This window comes from Urocampus carinirostris, chromosome 7 (genome assembly GCF_059441175.1).
Source record: "Urocampus carinirostris isolate Australia breed hairy pipefish chromosome 7, RoL_Ucar_1.0, whole genome shotgun sequence".
Classification (NCBI taxonomy): Eukaryota; Metazoa; Chordata; class Actinopteri; order Syngnathiformes; family Syngnathidae; genus Urocampus; species Urocampus carinirostris.
The window spans coordinates 26,426,041-26,449,639 of NC_142355.1; the positions used below are offsets into that span (position 1 = coordinate 26,426,041).

A 23,599-nucleotide genomic window follows, 5' to 3' on the forward strand; every position below is an offset into this window, starting at 1 on the left:
CTTTTCTTTTCTAAGTAGAGGTGTAACTGTACTAGGAATGTAAATACTTAAGGCCATTATCTCATGCCAGCAGTTAAATTATGGGGTTGAGAATATTAATATTTTAATATCCAAAGGATAATCAAAATATGAATAACTGAGATTGTCTCGCTACCTCCCATGCATAAAACAACCCTCCTAAAAAAATCGAAAAAAAATCAGTAGTGCCATTTTCGCATGAGGGTGAAGATATTTGTGTTCTCACCTCGCTGACGTAGATGGCGACGTCTTCTTCCTCGTCCGTCCTGTAGCAAAGAGTCAGCCCCAGCTTTTCTTGGCTGCTGAGTCGACACAACTCCACTTCCTGCGCGGAGCAGAGCAAAGCAAACGTTATAGTAAAAAAATAAAAAAAATAAAATCAACGCTGCCCCGGGTGTTGTGCAGATGAAAGAATCGGCGCCTCTTCAGAGATTCTTTGAGCTTCGAGTGTTTCGAACTATTTCGTTAACGGCCCTTTTTCAAAAGGAATCGGGAAAAACGAGGAAATGGAGTCGCGGTGCATCGGGTCGACGGGTTGAGCGGCCTATTTGCACACGGTTTAATTTAGGTAACGGCAGTCAAAAACAGCTCAGGGCCTCGGATGAACTGCGGGAGATTTGTTCAAAGGAATTTGATCACTCGTTTGACAACAGAGAGAATCGACAAACGATGCGCGCAGTGGTTGAAAACTTGCCCGGTCAGAATTCCCTAACTGAGAAAAGAACTTCTGTACAAAAACAAAAGTCCTATAAAAAAATTTGTTTGTATTCTACTGAATATGTTTACACAAAAGCAAATGAAGTTCATCAAAAGTTCCTTATTAGAAATTGTTACAATGAAGAAAATCCCCCTTAGAAATCATGGAGGGGTCTGAAATTTTCATCTTAGGTGCAAGTCCACTGTAAGAGAGATAAACTAAAAAGAAAAATCCAGAAATCACAACGTATGGTTTTTCAACAATTTGATGAAAATGAAGCCTACTATTATCAAGAAATACAAAGAAGGCACACAAAACGGCTATCCCCGCGAAGCTGAATGGTCTTAACAATTGGGACTATCAATTAATTATGGAAGCAATCGAACAAAGGAAATATTTTAAGGGCATGAAAATCTTCGCAAGTGTAAGTTTTAGAAAGAGTTTCATTTTCATTGCGCCCCCTCTGCATCCACCTGCTACTCCTCTCGACCAGCTCGTCGTGTCACACAAAAGGTAAATTATTATTATTATTATCATTATATATATTTTTTTTTACATTTATAATGTTAATTAATCTAAACACATATTTTACACACACAATATAACAAATACTACAGTGGGACCTCGGTTATCGCGGTTAATGGGGACCAAAACCACCCGCGATAAGTGAAAATTCGCGAAGAAGCGGCGCACCTTAAAAAAAAAAAAAAAAAAAGATTTTTTTTTTCTTTTACATTTTATTATTATTATTATTATTATTATTATTATTATTATTTTTTAGACCCAGTTAATGGGGACCAAAACCACCCGCGAAAAGTGAAAATCTGCGAAGTAGCGACGCCCCTTCAAAAATGCCGAAATCAATAAATAAAATAAAAAAATTAAAAAATTCTTTTATTTTATTATTATTATTTTTTAGGCCCACGAAGCTCTAAATCCGCGAACGTCGAAGCGCGAAGTAGCGAGGTCCCACTGTACTAACTTCTAGATATTTTGTTGTTTTAGAATTAGACCTGTTTTTATTGTCATTTATGACAACATAGTGCACATTGATAACAAAGAGATTAGATGTGCACACAGGATAAGCCCCCCCCAAAAAACAGAAAGAAGAAAAAAAAAATGGAGATAATATAATATTTACAAGGTAGTTTTTGTTGACTCGCCCAAATTGCTTATGTCAACTAGGGCAGTTCTTCTCATTTGCAACCTATACTGTTTGTCTTGCTTGTTGTGACAAAAAAGTATGAATAAATATTTTCATCTGAAGTATGAGGTGGTTCACAAAACATTCGTCATTACCATTGGTTTTCATCATTAGCCATACAGCCATTTCAATTTAGAATATAGTACTAGTGCTGTGTTTCAAGATCAAACAAAACTAAGAACTTGATTCTTTGAATTCAAGAAGAAAATTCCGACTAACTTTGAACCTACTGCAAGGCTAACTTGCCGAGCATGAGGGAAAAATGTTTTGATCATGGGAAACGTTCTCGCACGTGGGGAATTGGAATGTCACACGAGATGAAGAGTTTTTTCCTTCCTGACGGCTCCAAATATAAACCGTCATAACATAAATATGATTGAATTATGCAAATGCCAGGAAGCGTGCGTACGATGTGCGCCATTCTAAATAATTCTTCGCCTTCCCCTGGCAGCACGTCAACAAACCATTGACTTACATGAAGCGCGCATCTGCTACCAGTTCCGGGAAATTCGCCCTATTTTCCTTACCCTAGAGAGCCCTCTCCAATACCATTTGTAAAACTTGTTTGAAACCTCAGCATCGATTTAAGACAATCCTGACTACAATTTGGAACTTTAGTAGGAAACAATACCATAAAACGGTGTTAGGGTTTGAAATTTTAACCCTTGTCTAAAATTGCACTTCAAAAACCTAACCAAAGCTTGGAACACTAACCATAGATTAAGTCTTGCATAGAAACATGATATAAGTTCAGGAACCCTTACTCAATTGGATTTGAAACCCTACCTTTAAACACTTTCATCTGGAGGGACGAAAGCATGACCAACTTAAGTGTCAAGTACTTAACTTGTTTGGGTGTTTGTGCATTTGGGTAGGCCATGGTCCAAAAACGTTTGTGTGTGTTTTTTGCTATTTTTTTCCCTTTTTATGCTCTTTGTTTTAGTGTATGTGTTTGTCTTGCTGTCGGTCACCCCTCTTGAGGGATATGACCAAGGTAGATGGATAGATAGACCTTTAAACACTCACCCAAACCGACCAACACTTGTTTCAAACCCAATTTTGAAAACAAATGTTAAATTTCCACCTAAAACCCCTTAACCAGTTTGAAACCCGATTTTGACACAAAATATGAGTTTAAAACACAATTTAGACTTTCTTTTGTTTGAAATCCTACTTTGGCAACCCAAGCTTTAGCAAAAACTCAACTTTTAAAATGTACCCCTGGTTAAAAACCCTACTTCCTAACTCTATTTGAAAACCATAAAGGCAATTTGAAACATTAATTAAACACAACAATACATTTAAAACCAGTTTTTGATTTTCTAACTGTTGTTTACTACTCCACTTTTGAAACATTATCCCACTTTTATAAGCTTGATTAAAGCATGGCCTTAGTTTAAATTAATACTCTATGTTAAAACCCTACCATGAGTGGAGAATCCTTCTTTGAAACCCAAACTCCAGGAAAAAAAAAATCTAATTTCTAAACCCTACCCCTGGTATAAATACATTTATCTTTAAATCCCTAACCCAGTTTTAACTTTACTTTGAAAACCCCAAACTAGTGACAACCCTTATTTTGATATCTTACTGTTGACACCTAGAATTTCATTCATGAAAGAGTGTGTACTGGTAGATCATGCATCTAAGGGTTAATTAAAACATGGCCTTAGTTTAAATCCCTACTTTGTAAACAACTAAACCTAATTAAATACTACATTAAATCCCTATTCTCAGTTTGAATTTTTGCTTTGGAACCCCAGCACTTAAAAACCCTTCTTTCAAAGCCTACCCCTGTATTAAAACCTTAATTTGTTTCCCCTAACTCTAGTTTAAAGTCGTAGTTATAAACCCTAATCTAAGTTTGAAACCCTACTGTTGATATCTAGAATATAATGCTAGTCGTAATTGAAAAGACAAATTGGAAACTTTTCATTTCCAATCAAGCTTAAAAACCTTATTCCGGGAAACCTTAACACAAATTAAGAGTATATCAACTGTAACTCAAGTTATATATGTATCCCATATATAAATATTGCTTGGATATCTTTAAACCAAATCAAACAAAGGCGCCATCTTTGACCGAACACCTCTGCCAATCCGACAGCTCGTGCAAGTGCAAAGCGTAGACACTAAATTGAAGGTGTCTTCTCAACAGTCCCATATGTTCCTAGCTTCCCGGCGCCAAGCGCCGTACCCCCGATGTTGGCAGCCTTATAATCCCGGCGCACCTGCTGGGGGCAAAGCTCCAGAGACGGTGCTGCACACCTTTTATGCTAAATCGGCGGTGAGCTCGCCATCCGTCTAAGAATATTTCTCACAAATGAGCTGCGAACTGGAGCGACTTCGCGCTTTGCTGCATCTCACAGACTCAACTTATATGTGACAACAAAATACTGTGAGTAAAATGCATGCTTTCAACACAGAGTTGATTTGTGAACTCCCGGGTAAAACAAACAAGAAAAAGGGTTCAATAGAATACAGTTGGGCAATTTAACAGATAAATTAAAATTTACAGTATTCGGAAATAACATGGTACTATCAGTAATTATTAGAAGAAAATCATCCATCCATTATTTGCACGCTTATCCTCAGTAGGGTCGCGGGGGTTCTGGAGCCCATCCGAGCTGTCCTCGGGCAGTGGACACACTGAACTGGTTGCCCGTCAATCGCAGGGCACTCGGAGAGAGAAAACTCACACCTATTTTGGACCGGCCAATTAACCTGACACGCATGTACTTGGAACGTGGGAGGAAACCGGAGTGCCTGAAGGAAACCCACGCAAGCACGGGGAGAACATGCAAACTCCACACAGGAAGGTTTGATCCATGACCTCAGAACTGTGCCGCAGACGGGCTAACCACTCAGCTGCCATGCTGCCTAACAAGAAAATCATTTTATTTTTATTCAAAAGAGAATTACATTTTTATTCTTCTCAGGGTTTGTTAACCTTTTCATGAACAGATTCAAGCACCTTTTCAAGGACTCTCAAAGCAGCTATTTCAAAAAATCTGCTGTGAATCATGTATTTTAAAAAATATACGCAAATAACATATGTGATTTCTAATCTTGTGTGTGCATTTATCAAGACATATGATTTTTAGATCTTGGTTAAATCGCAAAATATTTGTTTTTGAGACAAATCCTTCCCCGTAATGGATTTGGGTAAAAATGACTGTAAGGTAGTTTACATTTTTGGTTGCAGGAAGTTCTTCTCATTACGATTTACCAGTGCAGACTGATAGGACGGGTCAGTGGGGCCTGTTGTTTAGAAGCGTGATGGCAGAGGGGAACAGGCTTTTCTCGATGCAGGCCCTCCTGAATCTTATTGTCCTGTATCTGCGCCCTGTTGGTAGTGCGATTAAGTATTGGTGTAGTGCAGGGGTCGGGAACCTTTTTGACTCAAAGAGCCATAAAAGCAAAAAATATTAATTTTATTTTGGGAAAGAGCCACACCATATATTATGAGACAAATTTACAAAATTGCTAAACCCGCACCCCAGACAAAAGCTTAGTCTTCAGCACATTTATTTTTGATGATTTGATAAAAATGATGAAAAGAGAATAATGCCAGAGCCCCTTTCCCAAAATCAACAAACATACCACTTTAAACTTGTCTCTTTCTTGCAATTACTCAAGATCGGTTAAACTCCTTTTGACCCTTTTTTTCATACATATTGGTTTCAAAACCAGATGCAAGCTGTTATTGTGTAAAAACGTCACAACATTCTGCAAATAGGGAGCTTGATGAGCTCACTTTTGGCGCAGATGGCGTAGGGCGAGAGATGGGAGGGAGTGCTTGCGCTTTTTGCATGGCTCCACCCATCCCTCCCACTCACCCAATCAAAAGACTAAGTTCTCTTCCTGTGTTTTGGCGTATTTACAGTGTGTTCTGTGGATTCATCATAAGGTATCTGAACACTGAACACAGATTATATAGTGAACTTTTATATAAAGGATTCTTTAGCGTTGTACAGCCAAAACGAGTTTTTTTCCCACCTTTTTTGTGTGACACCTTGACTGTAAATTGTAGTGAAAAACGTGCCCTATATATACTGCGAAGTAACGCCGTAAGACTTAGTTCTGCATTGGCTTTGCGTGTACCTGAATAGGACGAACTACCCAAGTTTCGAATAGGATGGAGAAATTTTGCATGCAATCAAATTTGTCTCTGAGCCATAGATATTCATAGAAAGAGCCATATATGGCTCGCGAGCCATAGGTTCCCGACCCCTGGTGTAGTGGGTGAGTGATATCCTGGACTATTGTGTTTGCCAGTCAGATGATGGACCTGTTATTTAAGTCTGAGGGTTGGGTGTGGGTAAGCCGATGATTTTAATGGGAGTACAGGAAAATGGCTTGAACAATGCTTTGTTACAGTGGCGCATATACCGTAAATTCCGGACTATAAGCCGCAACCACCACTTTTTTAGGTGATTTGCCACTTTTGTAAATACACAATCCGCACCCAAGTATAAGCCGTGTGCGCCCGCATTAATACTTGTGAAACGATCATAAGTTTTACCCAGACCAGGCTGAAAGTTCTACGATTGTAACTGCATAATTAGTACACAATTTTGGATCCACAGTTGGCATCATAAATGGAAAATGATAACCATAATTAACGTATGATGCAAGTTCAAGTCCAGTTGAAAGTAATCCAAGGAAAATGTATATTTCCAAAGTTATGGGTGGGAAAAATAATTATCCACTATTGTCCGCTGTGACAACAGACAGATCTACCGGTAACTCAGCTTTACCCTGCTTCCCATCAGCCCGTGTTTGCTCCGCCCCTTCTTTTTGATTCGTCCGTAGAACACATAACAGAATAAATCTCTAAAATAAATAGATTACAAAAATATACAGTTGCAAATAAATATTACACATGGTTACACATATTTACGAAGAAAGACGGTACACCGAGAGAGTTTTCAAAGCTTTAATAATAATAATAATAATAATAATAATATAACTTTCATCCCAAACCGTGCCTTTCAAAGGTACCAACACGCTAGTTAGGATCACGCTCGCAATGGATCAAGCGTGCCTGTTAAAATAAAAAGCATCTCGTAATTGTGAAATTCATGGTAGATCGTCCTGAACTTCCTCCTCATAACTATCGCCATCAAGGGCGTCTTCTCCAATATCGGAACGTACCTTAACTTTACAGACAATGTATGCTTAAACTTAGAGGTTGCAGTCTTTCTTGAAGCACATATTCTACTGGTCTTAATCTTACCTTTTATACTCCAGCGCCGCTGGTGGCCGTTAGAAAAAATCCATAAATTGGCCGCTTCACTGAATAGGCCGCAGGGCTGAACATTTGGGAAAAAAGTAGCGGCTTATAGTCCGGAATTTACGGTAGTACTTTGAGTTCACGGATGACTGATAGTCTTTGTTGACTCTCTTGCTTGAATGGCTGATTAATCAAAGTTGAGTTTATCGTCCACTGTTACTTAAGTAATTAAAGGTATCCACTGTTTGAACTGTTTGTGTTTTTATGATGATGGTGTGTTGGAATGAAGGGATTGAACAATCATTACTTATTTATATACACTTTTCCTTCCTAAAATCCAAATCTATTTTTAAATTCCCGGTCATGATGGATTTTTCTTTTAATCCTCACACTGCAACTTTACAGAATTCCTATAATCTATTGAATGGTTATTTGACAAGAACTAAGGTCAATCAATGCCTGCATTCAACAGTAGCCATTTTCTGTCGTTTTTACATTCATACTATGCTATACTCGTTTTCCTCCTAAAACTTAAATCTGTTTTTAAGTTCCCGGTAGGCGATGAGGACACGGCACAGAGATAAGAGCTGACAGTAAATTATCGATAGCAGCGGCGACATGATGTATTGCAAAAATGTTCACCCGTCGTCAAAGCGCACTGTGGGCTGTCGCCATAATGGCGCCTTTGATTAGCGGTAATTGAAAAAGCAGCCGCAAATGCACTCGGATTGAGGGGAAGGCCCGTCAAGACGTGCAAAGTTTGTCATTTTTACAGATTTTCTTTGCTTTGCTTTGTTTTTTTACGTTACTCTCTCTATGCCAGTAGCAAGCAAAACATATCTGACATAAATGCTCTCTGCTCATTCGGTACACAAGTGTATTAAGCCAAAACAACCATCAATTATCGCTGACGTTTATTGCCTCTTAGTGATTAATTACCAACAGCAGCTCGTCATTACTCTGCAATTATAACATAGTAAATAAGCGACTCATTGAGAGCAATTTATTTAACTGTTATAACAGTGGTCCCTGGCTATTTCACGTTGAACTCGATTGCGGATTTTTAATTAAATCCATGACAAACGTCCGTCGCTGCGTACACTGTGATGGTGATGTCTTTTGTCTACAAGTTGATTTACGAAGAAAACTATCGCATAGGATACCTCCAACTGTTTGGATGCCTTTTGAATAAGGTATTCTCAAGGTTTTAGCTCACAGCTTGCTTTTTTTACCCATTCGGTTATCCTCCATGATCGATTTTGTGTTGCATCGTTGTAAAGAACACTACTACTTGCCAGTTTGACCCGCGTCCGGGTTCGCTGATTAAAGGTCTTTTTGGAGTCCTTGGACCTTCAGTTCTAAATATTATAAACATATCACGCTCCTCAAGTGTAGTTCCAGCAGCTTTTGCCAGACATGGGACCAAGTCACACATGTGCAAGTCTCAAGTAAGTCTCAAGTCTTCACCTTCAAGTCCCAAGTAAGTCCCAAGTATTTTTTTCTTGGGCAAGTCAAGTCACAAGTCAAGTCCCGAGTCTTAGATTGCCAAGTCCAAGTCAAGTCACAAGTCATAAAAACAGCGACTCGAGTCGACTCGAGTCCAAGTCACTAAGTCTCAAGTCCCCATGTCTGGCTTTTGCAATAATCTGTGGTCTGTGCAGCCCTTTGAGACTCTTTGTGATTAAGGACTATACAAATAAACATGACTTGACTTGACTCATTTCCATCCATATATGAGTATTTGTTTTTAGAAATCTGTGTACGATCACATCCTGTAAGAAAAGGATGGAGCAATGAAGCACAGTTTTGAAACAAACAAGCACAATAATTTGATGACATGAATGAAATCATCGTTTATTTAATATCAATTGCTAAATGCATACAAATGTTTACTTGCATATTGACTTCTCCCTCGCTTTGCCCTTGCAATCTGAATACTGTAATCCCTCGTTTTTTTGAGGTTAAGGAAATATGGAAAGTGGCAGCACGGCAGCACAGTGGTTAGCGCATGTGCGGCACAGTTCTGAGGTCATGAGATTGACCCTTCCTGTGTAGAGTTTGCATGTTCTCCCCATGCTTGCGTTGGTTTCTTCCGGGCTCTCCGGTTTCCTCCCACATTCCAAAAACATGCATGTCAGGCTAATTGGCTGGTCCAAATTGTCCCTAGGTGTGAATGAGCGAGTGAGTTGTCTGTCCCTGTGTGCCCTGCGACTGGCTGGCAACCAGTTCAGGATGTCCCCTGCCCACTGCCCGGAGATAGCTGGGATGGACTCCAGCATCCCCGCGACCCTACTGAGGATAAACAGTGCAGATAATGGATGGATGGGTGGAGATATAGAAAAATCGGCTAAGTAGCCCTCTGCTCTTGTTGCAGCAGTAATTGATAGGGGATAATGTAATCAGAGCTGCACTGGGACAATTTATTTTAGTCGGAACAAACCCAAAAAAACCCCAGCTATGCATGACACAAATGGCCACTCCTGGTCTCAGAAATACTAGACTGCAGATAATAAATTGAGGCTGCATGGGTGCAGTGGATGTTAAGCAGAAAGAAACGGAAAAAAAAAACTACGACGCATGACATAAATTTGCTCTCCTGCCCCTCCGCTCAGCAGTGGTCAGATATTGATAATGGATCGCAGATGAAACTGTGCAGTCCATTTTAGGAGGGCCACAATAGTTTCAACAAAAGTATCAGTCCCTGCTCACAGCAACATGGGATTAGGGATAATGGATACATTCGGTCTGTTTATTTTTTTTTAATAACTCTTTGTTAAACTAATGATAATTGCAAAAACCAACAAATTTCGTGGCTGCGTTTCTTTTAAACTAAACTTTATGAGGAAGAAAAATAGGAATTCCTCCCATTTTTTTATGGTAACAAGTGCAGTTCATTTTAGGTGTTTAGTTTCAAATTAGTCATGATAAAAATAGAATTACCTCATATTTTTGGGTATAATGCACTTTTTAAAAATTGAAAAATAAGTTATATTTGTGTTCTGCCTTGTGGTAAAAAAAATAAAGTGGTCTTGAGCGCCCTCTACAGTTAAACATGTGAATTGTTTTGGAAGAGAAAGTGAAAGCAGCAAAAACAAAAAGACTGAAGCACTTCAGAAGCACGGTGTTACGCTGTAATGACTTTCTGGAAATGCTGTTTTTGTTTACTGTAGGATTTTTACGTATTTTTGTGTGACTCGGCATTAGCCTGTGTTAGCTTAGCACGAAATGTTTCTGTATAGTTAACAAGCTAACGGCACGTTTTTGTTCTTTTGTCCCAGTTTTACTGTGATCTTATAAGAGGAGGGGTCGAGGCCATTGCCTGAATAAACAACAGTCAAAAGCAAAGAAGTCTGGTCATTCAGGACGTCGCTATCCAGCTGTCTAGTTAGGCCAAATCGAGTAAACTTGGGAGCGAGGGCAGCATAATTTGGCTGCGCGTTGTACATCACCCTATTATGTCAAAAAATTGATTGTAACCAGATTTGAACCTTTGTCATAATGGTGAGCGCACCGAACTCGAAACACCGGACCAGCTATCTAGCTTAACTGCTATTATCTAATCCCAATTTGTGTGTGTGTGTGTGTGTGTGTGTGTCTGTTTGTATGTGACTTATGGCCTCCGAAACAACAGAACCATCTTTTGTGAACATTTCCACAGTTGTTCTTTAGCCCTCTGCGAGTGTCTTTAACCAGTTCTCGGGTCAAGGCACCCCCAATAATGGCCAACAAAATTGATACATCTGCTTTCATGTGGTCTGCTTTCGTAAGGTCTCTAACACCCTCTGGCAGCCAAATTGGGCACTGCTGACACCAATCTTCTTTTCGCCTTGCAATGGTAGGCCATTTTGCTCATAACATACGATAAGGCATTGGGTTTGATCTCATTATCACACTATCTTTAGTCATGGCTCCAGAGATGGATGTTATTTTTTTTTTTTTTTACGGATTTTGCATGTTACAATGACAATGAATTTGTTACTTACAATGCTTAGAATAGAAGAATAGGATAAAATGTATTGTCTTTGAAGCCGTGAAACGAACAAAGAAATCTGGTACCATGACTACAGTAGTGTGATAATGAGATAACATCTAATGCCTTAATAGTAGTGATCTAGTGGTTAGAATTTGCTCCTGTGACCGTTGCCACCTGGACTCAACTGCCTCCAACCAGAACGTTTGCCCTGAGAAAATTAGGGGTTCGTGTTATGTCCGCGTTTCACACAAGTGAATACAGTAGTAGTTATCACTCCAATGACAGAGACATACTTTCAGCCTATCATTTAACAATTCAAACTCATCTTTGATCAAAATACATAGCTGTAAACATACCTCATATTCCAACTCTTCCGCCCTGTCGCCGTCGACGGGGAGTGGCGAGAGGTAGTCGGTTCCTTCGTAGTAATCTTGCTCTATAGCGTGAAGTGAGTGACAGCTGGTGAGAAGAAGAAAACACAAAGAGGCGGAACTCAGTCGCATCTTCTGCCTCCTTTTCTTTTCAAAGCCCTTTGACGGGATTTCCCGGCACTTTTGTTTAGGCCGCCATCGATAAAAGACGTAAAGTCGCTCGTTAATAACAGCTCGTTGCCGTGATTTGTCTGCTTAGATTGACTGACGACGCACCCCCCCCCACGCAAACCCACCCGCAGACACTTACTGTGCAACCTATTATCTTGCCATCAATTACTGAGAGGCAGCATCAGGACCACACAAGATACCAAAAAAAAACCTCCTAAACCACACTCGACATTATGTACAGAGTGTACCTGGGATGCATTTGAGTTCTCGGGAAAACCGGATGTTTCGCATTTAAAAGACACATTGTCAGTAAAAGCTAACTGAATGCAAGATGTTCCTCAGGGGTGGCCAAATCTGGACCTTGAGAGTCCTCATCCAGTCGTCTTGCAACTGTTCGGCAAATAAGCCCAGAACAACAACGAGTACTCCATTCTTCTTTTTTTTTTTATGTTGGCCGCGGACCAAAAAACGTTTCCCTTTATTCTTTTCAAAGACTCTCCTTTTTTGCGTTATCAGACTACATGTGTCTCCCTTTGGTCAGGACCACGGTTTCCCCTTTGTATCATTACCGCAGACAGAACTGAACTTTGGCATTCTACCCCAGTTCAAAGAACTCAGGTATTAAAGGTGTGTGGTAAGGCTACGCACCCTGATGGACAGTTCTTGGAGGTACCCAGGTCACCCCATAGAGACCCCAAATCTTCAGCGGATTACAAAAAAATCTAACGTTTTTAATTGTAACTAAAACATTAATGACAATGTATGAATCATGACAAACAATGCCACTTAATAACGAGTGTCATGTTAGGACATTCATTTGGCCAGCTATTCCATTTTAATCGTCACCCGTCTATTGGCTTCAAAACAATATTGAGGTGAGATTTCCACGCTCACCCTTATCTAGAAACTGGTTAACCCCTGAAACCCAGTGGGAAAGGGTTCGCTTTAACCCAAATCCTGCTCCTGGGGTGCGATTTGTTAACCCAGGTCACTGGCTCTTTAATTAAAAGGGAACTGCAGAGAGGATACACTCTCCCTTCTTGCCTGCCAGGTGAACAAAGCGAATAACCTCAAAGGTCATCCATCCATCCATCCATTATCTGCACCGCTCATCCTCAGTGGGGTCGCGTGGTGCAGGAGCTCATCCCAGCTATCTTAGGGCAGTGGGCAGGGGGGCACCCTGAACTGGTTGCCAGCCAGTCGCAGGGCACACAGGGACAGACAGTTCGCTTGCTCATTCACACCTAGGGACAATGTGGACCGGCTGATTTACCTGACATGCATGTTTTTGGAATGTGGGAGGAAATCGGAGAGCCCGGAAGGAAACCCACACTCCACACTAAAAAGTTCGATCTCATGACCTCAGAACTGTGCCACACATGCGCTAACCACTGTGCGGCCGTGCTTCTAAGTCCCGTTCCCTCGACATAATATTATTTATTTTTTTAGTTTCCTTACCCATGTGCCAGAAACTCGCCATCTGTTCAAATTCTCTATTCACCTTTGCCATCTCCTGGCCCAGATCATTATAGCCGTCTCTGTCAAGCTCCTTTTGTGGTGTGCGCAAGTATGTGCATTTCTTAAACAAGCTTGATAAACTGTTCTTCCTTCATTTGTTGGGGAGTTTTAGTCGTCTGTATTTCTAACAGGCCTTTTAAACTTTTACAATTTTCATGCTACACTAACAAAAACATAGGGACGATCATGAAATCACTCAAAACTCACCATCCCCTCTTCACACCTTTCCTGCTTTCTAATGTGTTAGGAGTTCCAAAGCAGCGTTGCTAAAAGTAACAAAACCGTGTCGGCACGGTGGCAACAAAAATAAAAATTGTAAGGGATCTTTGAATTCTGTTGGACATTGTTAACACATACTTATTAGAGAAAATATTTTACTATCAACTTTTTAAGGAGAACCCAAATGATTCATCCCAGCTTTTAAGAACTAGGAAATAAAAGTCGGGGCAGCACAACGGCACAGTTCTGAGGTCGTTAGATCAAACCCCCTAAATGGAGTTTGTATGTTCTCCCCGTGCTTGCGTGGTTTTCCTCCGGGCACTCCGGTTTCCTCCCACATTCCAAAAACATGTTTGTCAGGTTAATTGGTCGGTCCAAATTGTCCCTGGGAGTGAATGAGCGAATGAGTTGTCTGTCCCTGTGTGCCCTGCGATTGGCTGGCAACCAGTTCAGGGTGTCCCATGCCCACTGCCAGATGATTGCTGGGATGAGCTCCAGCACCCCAGCGATGCTACCCAGGATAAGCGGTGCAGATAATGGATGGATGAAATAAAAGTCCACTTAAATGTTGTTTTAAGCTATTATTTTCTTCCACTGCCCATAAACTATTAGCAAAAATCCACCTGATTTACAATATCTATTTCAGGTTCGCCATTTTTTGGTGGCCCTTAAGCGAGGACTGATCGGGGTTCTTCTTCGGAATATTGGTTGTATTTAGTGAGAAAGCATTTCTGTCTGTATCATTGTGGCCCGCCTGAAATTAAATGCACTGTTTAGGCTGAGATTATCCTGTCACCTATTGCAGAGAGCGGGTGCAGAGGGAGCAAATTTGTGTCATCTGTAGCGGCTCTTTTTTTCAGTTCTGTCCGCCTAAAATGAACAGCATAAGTGCAGCTGCGATCCATTATCCCGGATACACTACTGCTGAAACTAAAGGCCGTTATGTAAACACTTTGTGGATAAGTGGGGTTCTAGTCCTGCAATTGTATGGGAAACATTGATGTGTGTGTATGTATGTATGTATGTATGTATGTGTATATATAAATATCATGATTACCGATGTGAATCACCTGTGCCTGCTCCTTTGGCGCCAACTGCCTCAGACTCTGATTGGCTCCCGATCAGTACTTGTACCCACTCCTGTCTGTCTCCTTTTGTCAGTCCGTCTGCGAATCTCAGTTAACACTAGGCAAGCCTTTTTCGACTCTGACTCCCACCTGTCCCGTTTTTTGCTCCTATCTCTCCCACTGGCTTCGACCCATTTTTGATCCTGAACACGTCTACTCTTCCATCCCAGCTTTCGACCTATTTTTGTCCCCGACCATGTCTACTCTTCTTTCCTGGCTTACGACTCGTTTCCGACCCCGAGCACATTTTTCTCTCCTGTTCCCGACACCGCCATTGCTCGCCATGCAAGATCCATTTCCGCGTTCAGAGCGACCTGCTTCCTGCGTCCAGTAATCACCGGATCGTGGGCGCAACCCTTACTCCTTCTCCTAATAAAACTTGTGAGAAAACGCAACACAAGTGGGTCCTGTCTCCCTTCCGGTCTTGACATATAAATCATTTTATTTATTTTTATTAATACTCTACAAATCCAATATTTTGAAATTGGTGAGTTTAGACTAGTACAGGTTCGTCCAAATTAATATTTCCAAAGGATCCCCAATTGCACATTTTTCAATTATCATTTTTCCTGATTGCACTACATTTTAGCTTGTTTTTCCTTTCCATCAAAATAATAAAATAAATTTGCAACAAAACGGTCATAATCATATTTGTCATATGCATCAAAGGACGGCAACATTGAAATCAGTACTTGGTGGTAGGGATGAAGATGTGAGTTTTATGGAGCGCATTGATTACATTTGGGCTGGGGGCCACAAGCTTCGACGCTGCCCACTTTTTTTTTTGTTGTTGTTTGTTTTTACGAGCCCATTCGCTTTAATCACGTCGTAAACCTCCGACAAGTCCAAATGGGCCTTCTTGCCATAATCTCCCGCAAGGGCCCGTGGGAGGATTTTTAATTTGTGCTATATATTGTCAATAATTCGTCATCTACTGCAAAGGGATGCGATGAAAAATCATTAATTTTGTCTGAAATCGTCGAGAAAAACATAAAAAAAGCCTTTTTGTTGTTGTATTCTCATGAGATGAAGCCTACTTTGGAAAGTCTGCTAAACTTTTCTGTTTGTTCCAACAAAAAATCAAAGTGACACATAGGGAAGTTTTTTTTTTGTTGTTTTTTATTTTTTAAAGATAATCTCCTGCTGACGCTCTTCTGTTTATGTAAATATTTGTATCATTATTTTTAGTGACGGCGCCACACAACTTTGGTGCATCTCCCGAGAGTTGGATGAGGAAATATAATAAGCGTCAAAAGTCATGGGGCGTATCAGGCAGATTTTCCCTAAAAAAAATAAAATAAATGAAAGAAATAACAAAATAATGGCGGGAAAAAAGGAAAACCAAGGGAACAAAAGGATTTCTTATGGTTTATAGTAGTTTTTGGGTAGTACAATTTTATACTGTCATACATTTTAACTATTTTTTCGATAACATGAAAATGATACTTATAATATACACATTTTGCCTATTTAAAGTTTTTCTTTTTTATTTTACTAAACATGTTTACACTATAAACATATAATAAAAATAAAATAGCAATAATACATTCATTATGCCACGTTAAATAATTTTAAATATTGTAAGAATTAATTTCAGAGTTAAGACATTTTCAAAAGTAAATTAAAATAAGTAAAATTGTCATGAACCGGAACGGAATCAGGACCCAAATGCGGAACATTTCTCACACAAGCCTTTTATTTTACAGGAAATGGGGAGTCATGCATGTTAGGCAGCAGTCTGGCGTGGAATGATAGGAAGCCGGAGGCCGACGATATCAATACCAATTGCCCGAGAAGATATCGGACAGATGGGGTCGATACCGGACTGGATGGGACAGACAGGATACATATCAAAACAGGATATCAAAATTGAACAGGACAAACTAGACGGGAACGGAAACTGGAGATAATAAACAGGACAAAAATAGACGGGAACGATAACTGGAGGTAATAATAAACAGGACAAAAATAGAAGGGAACGATACCGGACAGGCAACGTAGGCAGGAAACTGGACAAAACCACGTCTTGCGGGGCAGAGGTTCTTTGACGGACTGACAAAGGGAGAGTAAGAGCATTGAGCTTAACTAGAAGGGAAGCCAATACGTCAACGAGCCACAGCTGGCGCCACACAGGCGCCACACGGGCGCCACACGGGCGGGGCCAATTGGGCGCCATAGCATCCGTGACAGGAAATACGTAAAGCAACTCTTGCAGTAAAGTTTAAAATTGTAATTTAATTTTTAAAAATCCTGTAACAAAGAATAATAACTAAAATTGATAAATTATTTTGATTAAAAAATACTTGTCTTGCATTGTCCCAAACTATTTAAAGAATAAATTCTCTATTCCATCTATATTAAATCATTTTGAACATTATAAAAATTATTTTATGATTTTATGAAAAAAAAAAAAAAAAAAAAAAAAAAAAGGTTTATCCGGGTTATTCTATGCAACACAGCCTAAAACCAAAAAAATAGGAACATTTTCTGATAAATGTATTCTTGAACTAGATTCAAGACATTAAATGCAATGCAGGACAGTAAGAATTTGTAATGAGCAAATTAAATTACTATTTACTTAGACTTATTACTATTACTTATTACTATTTATTTATTTATTACCATTTCGTCCGGAATTGGAGGACTTTTTTTTTGCCGGAGTCTTGGCTTTCCCGACGCCGCATTACATCACCGGCTCGAACGAGACGAAGACTCCGGTAAAAACAGGGGTTGGAGACTACGCGCTACAATAATAGCGGAACCATTGACACACACTGCTCACTCGATATGGAGTTTCTAGCTATGTACCGGGAGAGTTAACTGTGGTCTTTGTGTTTGCTGTATACTTTCCACCGCTAACAGTTTCACCGGATGCTAACGTTAGCATAGCGCTAAATCTCCTGCCCGCTGCTAAACAGCAGCTTGCACACCCCAACGGAGCTTTATCGTCGACGGCGACTTTAATCGGGCATGTTCATGGACTGTACTCCAAAATCCATTCAATTGTGGACTGAGCAATTCGGAAAAACACTGGACTATGTGTAATGTAAGATCAAACATTCGGTTGTGTCCGGCAACTCTGTTTGACCCTCTGTTTGATACGTATTCTGACATAAAAATATATTTTCACATTCGAAGGATTAAGTTTGGAGTTTGTTAGGGAAAGTAAAAAAGTGTACTAAAATAAGGAAACCTATTTAAAGTACTGTTTTGCATAAAAGCATTACATTTCAGAACATCTTTTTTTTTTTTCTAGTAAAACAAAATATTACCAAAACATACAAAATGTATTTATTTTAAGGATACTTTCATTCAATTTTTATTATTAGATTCATATATGTTTACAAAACATCCTTAAATGAGCAGTACTATATGACATTTGATATTTATTAAGAAGTAAATCCTGATTTTACTAAGAATATATGAAGTGTCATAAAATAAGGAAAGGAACTTTTTTTTTCTTACCATTCAATTCATATTTTAATGCGATAATTTTCCATTGCTCTGCTAATAACAACTACCTGGTTGAACAGTGCCTTTCGCATGCCATCTGTTTGTCTCATTGTCACTTTGAGATAGGTGGCATTCAGCAACATAAACATAAAAATGCACAGACTGCATTGGAAATTGCATTATTTAGCCTCTACCACTTGTAGTAGTACAATATAATATAATATAATAAGAAAAACTACATATACGTATATTTATTATGCATATAATGTAGCTTACATAGTAGTAACTAAAAATGATTGTCTGCCATTTTGCAACTAAGTGCACCCCAAAAATCAAAAACCTTGCTGGGCATAAAAGTGATTTTTAGTCACTGAGTTTCCGTAACTTGTCGTTTTTCTTGTGCTTTGTAGCACTTGTTTTTGGTTGCACTACGTAATAGAGAAAAATCTAGTGGTCAATATTGTATAGTGTCCCTTTAAAAATATACATTTCACAGTAATTTGTAGAATGTACTTCATTTTATTTCGGCAGGTGGTTGCACACACCAAAACCAATGTTACCCCGATGTATAGTCTCGCTAAAAACTAAATTGTCTGGAACCCCCAAATTTTGTTTTGTGCAATTGCTTAAAAATAGTTGCTGCTTTTCAGTACACCACTTGATACTGGTTCAAGAAATTACAGAGGCACCCAATGATCCACGCATACCCCAATTTCTTTAACTAATTTTGTCTACTAGGAACAGAGCTCGTGGTCTAATTTGTCAAAACGTATGTTTTATCTCCAAAATACTCGTTCCCCCGATTTGAAAGATAATAGCTGGATAACCTGAGCTGACATTCAAAGAAATTGGCTCAATGTCGGCATATCAGCAAAAACTGAAAACTCACGAATGCGCCTATAAACGGGCACAATTAACCGTCAATTGTGTACATTGTATTTATGGCAGGATACCAACCTGTCGCTGAGCAAGAAGGGACAGATATCAGGCACCGGAGGCGATGTGGGCCGCATCTTGGCCAGGGCCACGATGTGTTCAAAGGTGATGTCGGTTTGAGTGCAAACGTCCACCACGTGGATTTCCTGAGGCGGGCCGTGAAGTCGCCTGCTGGGGGTCCGGCGGATGACCTGGACCACAACAGGGTCCTTGGCCGGGAGGAAGCTCTCCAACGTGTCCTCATGGCTGGACTTGGACAGCTCTCTGCCATTCACCTACAAATCAGAAGATGATGTCAATTTAAATGTCAGTGTTGGGAGTGTGACGAAGGAAACAATTACTTTTTCAGGTAACGAGTATTGAAAGGCAGTGGTCGGCAACCACCGGGCCGTGGGTCATTTGGTTCCAGACCATACAGAGTCAGATTACTAAAGTGACTAGATTTTCTTTGATATGTCTGTGTCAGGCGGCACGGCGGCTGGGTGGTGTAATCTTGGGGTAATGCAATTACTTATCAAACGAAGTATCTGTAACTAACTACTTTTACAATAACATCCACAACAGTGTCAGAGACATGCCAGCATCAGTTTGACAATATGGAATCATTCAAGTCTCTTCTTTCTCCGTGATAGGAGTCAAATTTTACGGCAGGCTGAAGATGATTGGCGCTACAGATGGCAGGGCTAAAGAAAATCATCGCTTCATTTATCCGCGGTATCTTCTCCGGAAGAGATGCCGCACAGCATCTCAAAGCAGAGTGGATCATTTAGGTACATTTTTAGAGACGCATAATCACGCTTTATGTATTTTAATTAGGCCTGCTTGCTCTGCTCAAATCTACTCGGAAAGTCCACGGAAATTGTTTCTATTATCTGCTCCACGTCAACGTAGCTAGCATATGCAGTATAGAAGCGATTGATTGATTATAAGAGCTAAATCTGTCTTGTCACAATTTTTAAATTCATATATTATATATATTGTTCCTGTGCTGACCTGTCAATTATTGAATGGGTTTAAGTTCCCCCAGTAGTAGTTTTCGGTATTGCAGCTACAGTTGATCACTTCCTGTAGTCCGCATGAATCACTTCCTGTTGTAACCATCCATGTCGGAAGCAGTCTGTACGTTCTTTATATGAATTTCAGTTATTTTAACCTAGAAGTGGAACCAACTGTAAGTTATTGCTGTCATGGTTGCCCATGGCGCCCAATTGGCCCCACCCTTTCGGCACCAGCTGCGGCTCGTTGACTGATTGGCTTCCCTCCTACTTAAGCTCAGTGCTCTCACTCACCCTTTGTCAGTCCATCAACAAAGCTTTGCACTCGGAAGACATGCGTTTTGACTCTGTCCGGTTTCCTGCTTGTGTTTCCTGTCCGGTATAATTCCCGTCGATTTTGTCCCGTTTAATATCGATCTCGAGTTTCGTTCCTGGCTATTTTGTTCTGTTTGAAATCGATTTCCAGTGTCTGGTAGCGTTCCCGTCTAGTTTGTCCTGTTTAATATCGATCTTCAGCTTTGTTCTATTTGATATCGATCTCCAGTGTTTGGTATAATTTATCTTGTTCTGCTTGTTATCAGACTCCAGTCTCGAGTGCCTGATATCAATCCTGTCTCTTGTATTATCCAGGATAGAATAGTTTAATTGTTTCCTACGAATAATGAACAATTTAAAATCTTGAAAATAACTGAAAGAGATTAAGAAGTGATGGAATGTGAACAATGTCTGCATATTTTGGTATTTACTTCAAGGTAATGATATTAGAGACATACTAATAATACCTTGAAACAGCAATATGAAGTAAAAATCCAAAATCAGAATTCAAAATAACATTCAAAAATATTCCGCAACCACAACATGGTATGGTCGACAGCTAAATGTAGTGCTAACTCTACCAAGTTGCTCTAAAAGGAAATGGATTTCACCTAAGAACAATTGCTGCAAATCTTTAACTAACAGCACAAAAACTGACTGACTGGTAACGTAAGTTGTGAGTGGTAAAAATTGGCTACAGAGAAGCTAGCTAATTCTAAATTTTAAAATAAGCCAGGAAACAACCAAATGTCTCAAATACTGAACATTACACTGCTAACTAGCATTTCTACACTTGTAAAAATAAGTTTGAAAAAGAAAATGGGCCACAGACATCAACAAAATAAATATCCGACTCACAGTTAGCATTAGCTATGAATGCTAAAGACTTCTAACAAGAAAACAGGGCTGAAATTATAACAACATTTCGTTTCTATTTATGTTTTAACATTTCTTAAGATTTATAATAAATTACTTAATTACTTAAAATAATAAGTTGTATTATATTTCGTATTTAATATGACATACTAACACAGTAATAATAATTTCATGCAAACATAGTATTATTTTAAATTAAACTATTACAATAACTCTTAATAGTGCAAAAAATACAATTAAAAAACGGGAGATTAATAAATAAAAGTGAAAATAAAAACAGATAGGACATGTTATTTCTGAATACAAATATAAAATAAAATTCAATGAATGGAACAGTCAATAACAATTTAAACATAAAAACAAAATTCAAAGATAAATATACAAATAAACGAAAGTAAAATACAATTTGCTATTTATCTATATGCTGAAGATGCGCTGTTCTTATGGGGGATATTAAATACATTTTTTTCAAATTTACTTATTTAATCTTAATTATGGCAGTTTTGCTTCTTTATATGTTAAAGTAAAATTTTGCATAAAAAAACTATGCCAGGATTTTAAATATAAGTTAATAACACTGCTGAGAAAAAAAACAAAACCAGACTCCCGGCTGAATAATTACCATGCTGCACATTCAGTGAGTGATACACTGAAATTCTGCAGTACCTCCCCCAGACAAATCACATGCAGGTCCCTCAGCTCTGGAGCTCGGGGCCCTGACCTTTATTTGTGGTGATTCTGCATTAATCACCTGAGTAGCGCAAAAAAACTGGGTCAAAATGCAGCCGCATTCTTCGCGAGAGCCTGCTTTCTGCTACTCGGCATATATTAGGAATAAAACATGATGCATTACCTTTTAAGCAAAACAAGTTTCTACCCTAATTAGATTATACAGTACAAAATACCCCTTTCCATTGGCCCCTGGCCTGATCCTGTAATTTTTTTTTGTGTGTGGTGGGGGACCTGGCAACAAAGGCGCTGACAAATGAGGCAAACGACAGTATATGACACTCCAGCAAAAAAAAAAAAAAAGAAAGAAAAAGCCTTAACCCTGCTCCCCAGCCGGTCCTCGCTAGCCTCGCAGCCTAAAACCCGGCATCAGGTGTTGCTTCTTCGTTTTTTCCCCCCCACTTTTAATCCTCCGTACCCTCGTGAGCCAGATGGAAGAATAATCCTCAATCAACACATGAATAGTAAAAGGCCTTCGGTTGTGCAGAAGCGGCGTTCGATGAGCTAACGAGCACATGCGAGTCCTCAATGGGGTTGAGGTCCGGGTATGATTCGCTAAGAATATTGATTTATGCAAAGGATGTGTTCTATTTTTCCATACGTGGTATAGTTTTAGTAAGAACAATGGTATGCTAATGGTCTGGTTTTGTATTTAGTTACAAACTCCTAACCGTATACCTGAATAACACACCTTGTAAGCAAATCATTTTTTAGTCAGGGATATACACAATATATTTTTTCTTGTGTTAAAACATGTTATAAGGTTACCTTGAAAAAAAAAATCAGAAGATTGTGGATCATGGTGGTTATTTTTAATAAATCTAAATATACTCCACCCACAAATAAAACAACCTAAATATATCTGGACATTGATGTAAGTTAGATTTAGTATTGTGCTCCTTTTTCCAAGTACAGGACAGTAATGTAGATAGATAGATAGATAGATAGATAGATAGATAGATAGATAGATAGATAGATAGATAGATAGATAGATAGATAGATAGATAGATAGATAGATAGATAGATAGATAGATAGATAGATAGATAGATAGATAGATAGATAGATAGATAGATAGATAGATAGATAGATAGATAGATAGATACTTTATTCATCCCCGAAGGGAAATTCACTTTTCCAGCAGCATCCCTGAGCTGAGAACAATCGAAAATAACACGGGAGCTGCTGGAGTGGCTGCCATTAGTGCGTCTTTCCGCCGCTACCGGCGTGTGGCCGTGTGAGAGGTCACCCAGCATCCACCCCAAAGAAGAAATCCGGCATCTACTTCCTAGTTCATGTGTTAACTTTCTATACTGTATCTAAGAACGTTAACATTTGTATTATTTAATATCTTGTGAATTCATTCAATGTGGTTGGTGTAAAGTGTAAAGAAGAAGTGAGCCGTTTCTTTTTGAATTAAAGTGCAATAGGAAAGATTGATGTGGTTGAGAAAATATTTGGATCGCTTTTTTTTCGGCCACTTTTTACCACAGAGGAGGAAGTCGCCTAACTCTTGAAGCTCATCTTCCCCAAAAAAGTTAAACTTAACTTTATTTATCTTTATAGAGCATATTATTTTATCAAATGTTCATAAGTAGGGCAGCTTCTGCACGGGAATTTGAATTAACATAGCTGCCCACGTGTGTTTTTAACAAGATGAGGTCTGAAATCATTTAAATTAAGTGCTTCTTACTAAAGACTTTGCAGCGCTAATCCGATTTTCAGTGAATTTTCATAACATGGTTAACTTGCTTTGATGAATG

At 39.2% G+C, this 23,599-nt stretch overlaps 1 protein-coding gene across 3 annotated transcripts in view; it reads right to left on the bottom strand.

Annotated features, from left to right (window-relative positions):
* LOC148362813 (PDZ domain-containing RING finger protein 4) overlaps positions 1-23,599 on the bottom strand; it is a 248,545-nt gene that overhangs the window by 15,961 nt on the left and 208,985 nt on the right. For all 3 annotated transcript variants that reach the window (XM_088340384.1, XM_088340383.1, XM_088340385.1), the window contains 3 exons: positions 18,945-19,198; positions 11,485-11,587; positions 245-343 (listed from right to left, as the gene is read on the bottom strand). In XM_088340384.1, coding sequence (XP_088196510.1) covers positions 245-343; positions 11,485-11,587; positions 18,945-19,198 — 456 coding nt within the window. The remainder of the gene's footprint in view (positions 1-244; positions 344-11,484; positions 11,588-18,944; positions 19,199-23,599) is intronic.